At 45.7% G+C, this 11013-nt stretch overlaps 1 protein-coding gene across 1 annotated transcript in view; it reads left to right on the top strand.

Moving 5' to 3' along the window:
* The first annotated feature begins 3393 nt into the window (after positions 1–3393).
* Positions 3394–11013, top strand: part of Hephl1 (hephaestin-like 1) — a 68509-nt gene continuing 60889 nt past the window's right edge. Inside the window, exon 1 of the mRNA NM_001191993.2 lies at positions 3394–3575. Coding sequence (NP_001178922.2) covers positions 3409–3575 — 167 coding nt within the window. The 5' untranslated portion in view covers positions 3394–3408. The remainder of the gene's footprint in view (positions 3576–11013) is intronic.

The following is an 11013-nucleotide window of genomic DNA, read 5'->3' as shown; positions in this document are numbered from 1 at the left end:
TGCTTCTACCATGTTACCAGTGTCTACAGGTCAGACTCTAGAGACACAGGGATGAACAACACTTTGTCTTTGCCCATAAGAAGTCTGTGCTTTGTGTTTGGGAAGGGAGATGAATAGATTATGGTGATTACTGTGCCCGCATGCCTAATAGCCTCTGCTCTGATTGGAGCACAATGAAGGGCACAGTGGTTGCCAGCATAGTGGAGTAAGAATGAGAAGTAATCCTTTTGTTTCTGAGAACCATGTCAGGATCAGCTGAGGACTCAAGTCAAGGCCTTTAGTCCTTGTCCTGAAGGCCACAGGAGCCACCGAAAACTCTCAGGTAGTGGAGAATCCCGGTTCTGTCCACATTGGCAAGCTGACTCCGACACCGGTAAGAGAAGCTAGGAATTTGGGGCTCCACATGGGAAATAGAAAGGCTCTACCAAGTGAGCCAGGGTCTTGTGAGGCTGGATCTCCACTGTCTTCTATAGCAGTGAGAAGGCTGGGCCAATGGATGCTCACGGTCAGGATCTGGGATGGTAGGAGTCTCCGAAGGAGAATTAACCTATTTCTTTTAAAAATGCAGATAGTATTAAGACAGGCTATTATAATGATACCTCAGACTGAGCATGTGGTAGGAAAAGAGTTAGAAGCCAATCTGGTCTACGTAGTAAGTTCCATGCCACCCAAGGCTACATCATGACCACTCCACCTTTCTCAATCAATCAATCAATCAATCAATCAATCAACCAATCAATGTAAAAAGGACACCTTGGCTAAGGTTACCTAGAACATGATTGGTCTGATTTGGCTGTTCTTGAGCCAAATATGATATTTAAACACCTTAAGCTTTAGGATTATACCTGTCAGTCAACTGTCAATCATGGTAGGGGAAGCAGAGGCTCCACCCATTCCTGAGGAACCAGTTAATGGCTACTGGAGGAGGAGAAGTCATTTTCTTTGATGGTGTAGCCATGAGTTAGTTGCCCGCATTCCAGCAAATCACTTACCATTCCTGCTCATGGAGGCAACCCTAACTAAACCCAGGGGCTCACATTCAGCCTTGAAAGTAGGAGGTGGACTTGCCAGGAAGAAAGGTTCAAGAAGGACTGAGGATAGCAAGGGGGCAATCGGGCAAATAAGATCAAGATCCCTTCTATACTGGGTAAAGTGTTAATGAATAGATAAAATACTCGTGTTCTACCTCAGAGAGGTGTGTGGTATCATGTCACTGTAGATAACCCCAGTGAGTTTACTGAGGAGAACAGGGGGCTACTCCATCCATTCGAGGATCAATAGTCGTGTTTATGCCCAGTGGAGCTGAGAGTCAATGTTATTCACAGTCTTCCTAATTGGATTCTTTACATCCTTTGTAACCATATCTTGTCCTGTCAATCACACTATGTGTTGTTTTCTGTGCTGTGGTAGCAGGGAATCCTTTGGGGCCAGGTTCCTATTTTTAGGACGCACAGATACCATTTGACCAGAATATCATTGCCTTGAGGTGAAAAGCTTTCAAACTGTTTTCCAGGAATCCTGATTTGTCGTTTGAAACAGACACTTTTCTTGTCATTTGTTCTTCAGTGACTGCGTTCTGTTCTATAAGGGGCTCAGTATGTTATGTTGACTGCATGTTGCTGTAGCAACTCTGGTCTATCCTTGTCTAGCTCCCCCGACCCTCCCTTTTTTCCTTTTTTCTTTTTAAATGCAGGCTGGCCTCGAATTATCTGTGTAGCTAGAGTAGTTGGCCTTGAGCTCTGGGACCTCCTGCCTCTTGGATGCTGGGACTGGGACATGGGACATGATTTGTTTGGGGGAAAATTTGTGGTAGCTTCCAAGTAGCCTGATCTTCTGGGTTATAAATAAGAATTTGTTTGACCAGGGACAGTTCCATATCCCAAAGATGTCCACCTCTTTGTCAAAGTGCTATTCACAGCTACGCTGGGAGTACTCTAGAGTGGCTGTAACTGTCCTAACTCCATGGAAACTTCCAGAATCATAGAGTCAAAAGTAGATTAGAGTAAAAAAAATATGCTGTGGGAATTATTCTACTGAGGGGTGCTGTTAATAAATCCAAGGCAGTGAAGCACTTTGCTGTGAGACAGTACAAGCAATGTACACTTTATTGGGAGAGATAATATATAAAACCCATGCTGTGGAATCTCTATGGTGCTCACTTGCTTTATAGAAGGCATGGTGGGCAGAACTTTGGCAGGAAAAGTAGAAAGAAAAGAATTTTGGGAGAAACAAAAGTAAAGTAAGATCTAGGGCAGTACTGTATGGTTACTATGGGCGTGGGGACTTCAACAGCTAGAGAGCACTTTCTACTGTGCTGGGGATGGAGGCGGGCACCTTGCAGACACCGTCCTCTTAAATCTTCTGGAGAGTTCCTCCATTTTGTCTCACAGACAGAGCCTTGGAGCAATCAGTTGATTCCCTAGTGCTGTGAAGTTGGCTAGCAGTGGAGCTTGGGTTCAGATCCAAGCCTGTCCAGCTTCAGAGCCCCGGAGGCTCTTCACTTCACACTGAAACGATGGCTCAGGAACAGCTCTGTGCATGATCCGACTGCTTCCAAGGCTGGACAAGGTCTCTCTCTCTTTCAACACTGAGATTCTAGGTCATCGCTCAAGGCGTATGGAGAAGCACTCTCATTACCTTTTGATTCAAAGTTCTGCTGCTGAAATTTATCTTTGTGGTCTGGAGGGCACCTCCTCCTCTGACATTGTCTTTCACCCCGAGGAAAATGATTGATTTAGGGGTGTCAAAGTCTAAGCTCTTGGTTGACGAGGGCAGCCAAGCCCCTCAGCTTTGCTGGTGGGGTCTGAGAGTATTTTGGGGAGACGAGAAAGTTGACGGGTAGGTAGTGGGGTTTATGGTGCTGTTAGAGCTTTATGCGTTGACATGAGTGTTTCCTGTAGCCTCATAAAACAAGCCGGAAGGTATTACATCATCCCCTCTGCCATCCCAACAGAGATCAGACCTTATTTTATGCCTGGACTATTTCCTGATGGCCCACCTCTGGCCAGCTCACTTTTCCAACTGTACAAAGTTCTGAAGTATGTGTGGAAAAAAGGAGGGTGGGGGAGAACCCATCTCTCAGGTGGTTTCCCTGCTGTTCCCGGGAAAGACAAATGACTCATATAGAACAGAGTACCCAAAACTCTCAGAAACAGGCCTGTGTAGCTTGGCAGTGAATGAATAAGCCAGTCATGCATCTCTTGGGTTACTGGCAAGTTTGTTGTCATAGCAACTCTCCCATTGAGGGAGGTCTGCTTGCATAAGTTGTCAGCCCATGTCCCAACCCCAAGCTACCTGAGGAGGAGGGGCCAGGCCAGTCCATTCCTTATTTATAACTCGCTCTAAGTGAGGGGGAGGGATCACCAGGTTGACTCCCTTGCAGACTGCCTGCCGGAGTTACATTCACAAATGTTTCTGAAGCAGCCAGGTGGCTGCATCCTTCTTGAGTTCCTGGGTCTGCTTGGACTGGTTGGTGCAGTCACCAGAACATACTACATTGGGATTGTGGAAGAATACTGGAACTATGTGCCTCAAGGGAAGGATGTTATTACTGGGAAGAGCTTCTCGGAAGACAAGTGAGTGAACTTGGGGTCCTCACAGACTCCCCAGTTTGACCTCTTTGCAGCTCTGGGTCAGGGAGGTTGTGTTCATTAGGTGGCTATGATGGAGGCGAACTGACCCAGGTGGAAAGGCAGGTTTCACTTCTGCCTGAGGATCCCTAACCCAGGTGCATCTGTAACCTGTGAGAGAAATTCCCATCTCTCTCTATTCCCTGAGCCACCTGCTCTTCTTGACTGTGAAGGGACATCTACAACCAGTGTTTGAATAGCAGGTTCTCCTTGGCAGCTTCTGGAGGATTTGGGGACTCTGTGAATAAGAAAAACAAAGGCAAATAAGTGTCAGAGCTGTTTTCTCAGTTGTGTTTTGGGAAGGTGGTGTATTTACCAGGCTGTATGCTGTCTTGCTTCCCTTTTGTGACGCAAGATGTAAAACAGGGGTGGTTATAACAGAGGTGGTCATATTTGAAGAGTTTCCTGTGAATCTACTTAGAAGTGGGTCTTCCTCTGTTGAGCCATTTGATTCACTGATCCATTTGGTCCCTTCATCCCAAAGACCAACGCCTTCTCAATGCTGGAACTCATGACACCTTTGGTGGAGATGGTGCTGGACATCTCTGGCTTTTAAAGTTTAGCCGAGAGCATTCCTCCCCTTCAGGGCTCAGGGTTTCCGCCATCTTTGTTGTTCCTTGATCTCCCTCTGAAGCCACCTGCTGGCTCTGGAAACTGTGACAGTGTGCTTTCCACTTGGTGATTCTGTGTTTTAGATCTGGCAACTAAATGTATACCCTTTCTCAATATCCAGAGCCCATTATATTCAACATCTACTTTCTGTTTCCTAAAGATGAGCTTAAATTCAGGAATGGCCTGGGGTCTGCCAGTAAATCTTCTAGAGCCAGCTCTCTCTGACTAGAGGAAAGACGTAAGTTCCAGTTGGCTTTGATATTCAACTTCCCACTTGTCTAACACAGTGGTGGGAGTCATGTTCTGTCTTCTAAAAAAAAATATTGAGGATTCTGCCAATTTGGTGTACAAAGAGGATTTTTCCTTGAGCTTCGTATTGAAAGTTTTTGTTGGATTATTTCCAAAGAAAGAATTTGATACACTCTTGTTCTCTGACTTCTATCATAAAAAAAAGGTCTTTAACACATGAACAAGACATTAAAAAGTTTCCTATCTTTGAAATTAGAGCTTTGCTACTAGAGAGAGAAGTCACTGGAAAATGGCCAGTGTGAACAGCTATAGGACATGAGACTACTCAGAATGTGTACATGGAACATAATGTGGCCAGTAGAGTTGTGGGTTTGTTTGTTTGTTTGTTTTTTGACCCAATTTGTATTAGGGACTCTTAAGTCTGCCCATGAATGTTATTATTCCCATTATTTCAACAAGGAAGGAGGCTCCAAGGTCGAACCTTGCTGTGGTTTAGTAAGCATATGGCTTCACCGAAGCTCCTGGCTCGGGTGCCAGGACCCACGCTCCTCTTTCCATGCAACCTACTTCTTGGAAATGTTGACCAGTCCTTCCTGAACTAAACCAAACTTTAATGGAAGGGAGAGATCTTAGTGGCATGAACTTTCTAGAAAAGTCTTCAAGAGTGCATTTCATCTCACCTGACGCCCTCTCAGAGAAAAGTAGAAAATGGTCCCGAATGGTCAGTGGCCACAGTGACTTCCTGCATTTATTTAAAACCTTCAGATAATGTAGATGCTCAAGACTAAATTTCCACAAAACTGTGTACGAGAAGAAAAGTGGGGGTGGGGTATCTTTGGGAATCTCTTCAATAAGAAGAAGGTGCTTTCAATAAAGGGCAATGCCATGGATGAGATTTCTTAGGTGAAAGGAAACTAGACAAGTAGAAGCCATTTCTGGGGATCTGGATGCCAGATCTGAGTGGGGCAGCCTCACCCAGTTTTAGCTCAATAGAAGTCATTGCCTGGCTTTGGCTGGCACATGCTGATGTCACATTGATGATAGCTGGTTTTCAAGGCTTTTCTTAAGAACTCTGGTTATCTTTTGAAAGGGGGATTCAGTTTAACCCCTGGTGCTTAGGAAAGAGTTATGAGTTACGGGCCACGGCAGGCGGCTCAGGGACAGTCACTAAGGAGTATCTTTGCAGTTGGCAGACATGACCGTAGTCTCCAGGTCATACCCAGGCCATGACGGAGGGACATCATTCACACTCTGGACTCACTCAAGCACCATGGCAGCAGAGGAGAATGCCCATCCATGTACATAGAATAACCTTTCTTTCCGCAGAACCATGTCAGTGGCAATGTCTTATTGTCTCATTAAAGCGAAAACAAGTCCTTTATCAGGATGGACAGGCTCCATCCAGGCAGGCCATCATTTGGGGCACTCAGACAAATGTTCAGCATTTAGAGACCCAGGGAGCCATGTGCCCAGTGTTCTGCCACAGTGGAGCAGTCTTGAAAAGCCATCTAGAGTTGACTCCTAGTTTTTGCTGCCTCAGAATTGCTGAACACACCACACTATGTTTTTCTAAATATGGCTAAGGAAGGAACTTAAATGAATCCCTACAACACTTGAACATCACATTTTATTTTTGAAACCAAATGAAAAAAATTCTACCCAGTTTCCCAGTTCTAGATGGGTTCCCACCAGCCTTGAAAGAAAAGGCTTAGAAGACCTAGGAATGAGTGTGTGCCTATGTGATTGTTTTGGGAGGGTTCTGTATTTTGTTTGTCCCCCATGTATTTTCGAAAATAGATTTTCAAAATTGTGTATCTGCGAGTGAGCACGTACATGCACTGGTGCCCGTCAGAGGCCCTGGGCATTGGATTCTTTGGAACTAGAGTTACAGCCAGTAGTGAGCCACCCATGTGGGTGCTGGGAACTAACTCAGATCCTCTGTAAGAGCAATATATACTCTTAACTGCTGACCCATTTCTCAGGCTCCCCACCATATTTTGCAACTGCCAACTTTTCATTTATAAAGGTCTGTCCTATAGTCCTGTGTGGATCTAGTCTGTTCCCTTTCAACCCGACTGGGGTCCTCCTCATACACATAGATGGGCTGTTCTTCTCTCTAACACTGTGTGCTTGTCTGAAGTTCACCACTTACCTCTAAAGCCAAAGTCAGAGCTCCAGGAGGACGGAGGGAAACAGCCCAAACTATTAACCCCTCTCACTACACAGAGCTGTGCTGGTGGCCATACTGTGTGTGGCAGTCCAAAAGCCAGATGCTCCACGTCTCTGGAGTCAAAAGAAGTTGCTCTATCTATGTAGTTATCTTTGCTGCTCTCCCTTCAGAGAAGAAAAATTGGAAAGGAAAAAAATAGGAGAAAAGAGAGTGAACATCAAGGTTTCAAGTCAAGCCTGTGCTCGGTCACAGTGTTCAAAAATACAGGTTGGAGTGTCAATCACTACTGTTTTCTAGAATATACAGGATTTCAGAAGTGTGTTTTGTTTAGAAACATTGTCTTTGTGTGCTCCTCTCCCTCGTCGCTGGGTGGAATGGGGACACCGGCTCCTTTGATTTGCTTGGCATCACTGTCAGCATTTTGATCCATCTATGCCAGGCCTGCTGGGGCTCATAAAGAACTTAATTAAGGCGTGACTGTGCTTCAGTGGTAAAGCCTGGTCTTTAATGGAGCTGAGTGGGTCATCTTAGTTAAAGCCAGAGTTTTTACCACAGACCTCATTAGGCAAGCACTGTGCGTGCAGCTTCTTCCCAGTGGAATGCAGGGCTGCCTGTGAGTGTGAGGTGCACTTGATCATGACGCTGGCTGGTCTCTGTCAAAGCCTCAGCACTGGGTGGGGGGGTACTAGAGAAAGCTCGCCTTACCATCGCCACAGCAGCCCATTGGTAGGGCAGAGTTTAAATAGTCTCTAGGTGGAGGGCCTATGATTTTCATCTGTCTGAAAGAAAGGCTGATAGAGGGAACAGGAGGGTAGCAGAGAGGAGTTCATAGAACTAAGGGAAGGGCTGCGTTTCATTAGTGCTTGGTCTTGGATGAACAACAACTTTCAAGTTTCTTTCCAACTGGCATCAGTTGTGAACTCGAACAGGAGAGATGGTTCTGTGGGGAGAATACTTCACTTGTAAGCATAAAGACCTGAGGTTAGATCCCCAGAACTCACATAAAGCCAGATGTCATTATGGTGGTGTGCGTCTGAAATCCCAGCACTCCTACTGTGAGATGGGAAGTAGAGACAGGAGAATTCCTGGGAACTTAAAGGCCAGCTAGCCTTCTGTATGCCATGGCAAACAAAAGGGAGATATTATCTCAAACCAAGTGGAAGTTCAAGATGGTTGTCCTTCATGTGTACACTGTGGTCCTCTCTCTCTCTCTCTCTCTCTCTCTCTCTCTCTCATCCTCTCTCTCTCTCTCTCACACACATACACACACACACACACACACACACACACACACACACACACACACACCCTACTACCATCACCACCACCACCACCACCACAACAACAACAGCATCAACACAAGATTTCTAAAACCGAGCTGCTGTCGTATCTTATACTGAGACGTGGTCGGTTTCACCTCTCCAAAAAGAACAGGTTGAACAAATTAGGATTTTGTATTTGCTACAAGGCAGCCCAAGTATGAGCAGCCTAAAATTTGTAGATGGATTGGGGATTTAGGGACAGTCTGTATTTTTGGCCCAACTATCCTTAACACGAAGCTTCCTTCTTCAAGAATATTCATGTTGCATCAGCCTTTAAAGGACTGTCACGAAGACCTCACTCAACTGTCTGGGAGTGTAGATCAGTGGTAGGGTGCGTCTCTATATGTGAGGCCCCAAGTTCAATCTCCAGTACAAAGAAAAAAGAGGAAATCTCACTGAGCTGACTGGAAGATAACGTCATTTAGTATGTGCTTCTAGATGGAATTCAACTCTGCCATGAAGAACATGGGGGACCATTGACACTGTGAGGACCTGGGGTTCCTGTCTCCTCTACTCCCAGCAGTCAGGGGCGTCTTCCTAGTTCCTTCCTCAGTTCCTGCCTCCACAGCAGAGCCCCTGGGATCTAAAGCACACACAGTGTGGCAGTTAAGGGTCTCAGCATCCTTCCTATACTCTGAGTTATGTATGTTACACAGAGACCCACCTGATCCTGAGCAAGGGGACCATAAGCCTAGGTAGACCTTCCCCAGCGTGACTTCATTTTTCTCTTCATAAAAGTAGGCCAAACAATACTTGGGAGTATATTGGTTTCCCATGCCTATGACCAAATGGCTACAAACTAGGTGAATTCAAACACCAGCTACTTATTCTCACCCAGTTTTGGAGGCTACAAGTGTGAAATAAAAGTCACACTTTTTGCTGGTCCTCAGGGACAGTGTTCCTTGTCTCTTGGACTTTTGAAGGTGCCTAGTGTTCCTTAGCTTGAGACCAATTACCTACAATCTAGACCACTTTCAGAAGGAATGGTTACCACTCTTTTATCTCAAGGACTTCTAGAGACTAGGAAAGAGAAAGACTGAAGTGGCTACATATCTCTTTTAATCTAAGAAAGCTGTACCAGAAATGAATCACTGTGTGAGCTCTGTTGTACTAGACACACTCTTCGTCTAGGTCACAAAGCTTTGAGGAATTTTTAAAAACACAAGCTCTGTGTACTCCGAGGGGCTTCTGTGAAAATCAAATAAGACAAGGTAGGACCCAAGCCTCAGGCAGAACTACAGGAATCATAATGAAGGGATTATATGAGAGCACATAAGCCAGAGCACATAACCCAGATGGCTTTAACGATTACCCATCTAATTGGGGGAAGGCGTGGCTTCCGAGTTTTAATGTAGAATCTGCCACCACCCTTCAATCTTGCCCAGTGTTGGTTGTCCTGATACGGTCCTGTTTTCATTTTTGTTACTATAAGAGCTTCATTCACATCTGCCCTGGTCACATATTCTTCTGACATTAGCTTCATCTTTACCCATATCCACACTCCTCTATCGCTCCGGCGCTGTATAGCATAGCTGGCATCGATACCAAAACCATGTGGCTTTGCCATTTACCAGTGTGTAGGTTTCCCAGGCAAATGTAACTCTCTTGAGTACAGGGTTCTGAGAGCAATATTCCCTTGCCTCCATTTATAGTTCCAAACCTCAGTTACTTCAGGATAAGTGATGGGAAAATGAACCCCTCATCTGCAGGGGATGACTCCGGTGGGGTGCACACAGTTTGTGAGCCACAGACGACTCCTCAGATCCTAGCCTGGAAGCCTACCTCAGCACGGCTGGACAGTTTCTGACCACTGCCAATCTTACTGGCCTCTGAAGGTCTGTTTCCATCATGGTGTGGCCCCTCAGTTTTGGCAATGGCAGTTGAATTCCCCACCTTGGCTTTTAAACAGCTGTTAGCTAGGGAACATCTGGCCCACGGTGGCTTCTTCACAGGAAAACCCGATACCTCTCTCTGAGTCAGCAGCTGTTCCTGTGTTCCACTCCCATGAGCCTCTGCTTCTTGGAAGGATTGCCTTCTAGAATTCACAGCAGTAGGACTTCTGTCCTAAGACTTCTGCACACACTGGATACTCACAGACATTTGCTACACAGATGCTCAGAGAAACTCTTGCTTCAAGTACCTTGCTTTCTTTTCTTCTTTCTTTTTTCTCCCCCACCATTTTGAGTGTCTTTTTTTTTTAAATACTATTTTAAAATTTATTCTTGCTTTTTGATATGGTCTCATTTGTCTTTCACTTTCAGTATTTTTCAGTCAAATAAAAACCCAAGCTTCACTACAATCCAGGCAGCACTCGGAAGCCGAGGCAGGGGATCTGAGTTCCAGGACAGCCTGGTATAAAGAGTGAGTTCCAGGACAGCCAGGGCTACATAGTGAGACCTTGTCTCAAAAAACAAACAACCCAAACAAAACAGAACAAAGCGAAACCCGGGTCATTACAGATTTTGTTGTATGCCAGGATGACAACAGGGATGATTTGTGACTCTGGCTACACACCAGGTTACAAGGTCAGTGACAACCTTCATGTTTCAAGGGCTTGTTCACAGAGGGCCATGGGCTCTGGGGACAGCCTTTGTCCCGGAACCTGGAAGTCCTGGCTGCTTTGATCTTGAGCTATCACTTCTCACAGAAGCCCTCCTGTCAGAGGAGGAGCAGAGGGTCTTACAGTGACACATGACCTGGCCCGGAAATGCTCTGTGTCACTTCCACTGACACCCTGTGTATTGAGAGCCTAGTGTTTCCACTTAGTGCAGGAATAGGACCTTTACACCAAGAGGCAGACAGGAAAGTTCTACCCAAAGAATGATTTGATAAGAGTGGGGACAATATGGAAGCCATTTCTTTGCCAGGAAGTCTGATTTGGTGGCCCTGAAATGAGACAAATGTCCCTAGTGATTCCAATGAGACAGCGCCTGGTGACATCAGAGAACAGGTGCCACAGAAACCCCAATCATGATCAGACACTGAGGGACAGGACTGACACCTGTCTAAGCACATACAAAACAAGTCACTG

This window comes from Rattus norvegicus, chromosome 8 (assembly GCF_036323735.1).
Source record: "Rattus norvegicus strain BN/NHsdMcwi chromosome 8, GRCr8, whole genome shotgun sequence".
In the NCBI taxonomy this organism is placed as follows: domain Eukaryota; kingdom Metazoa; phylum Chordata; class Mammalia; order Rodentia; family Muridae; genus Rattus; species Rattus norvegicus.
This window is presented reverse-complemented; position numbering and strand designations above follow the sequence as displayed.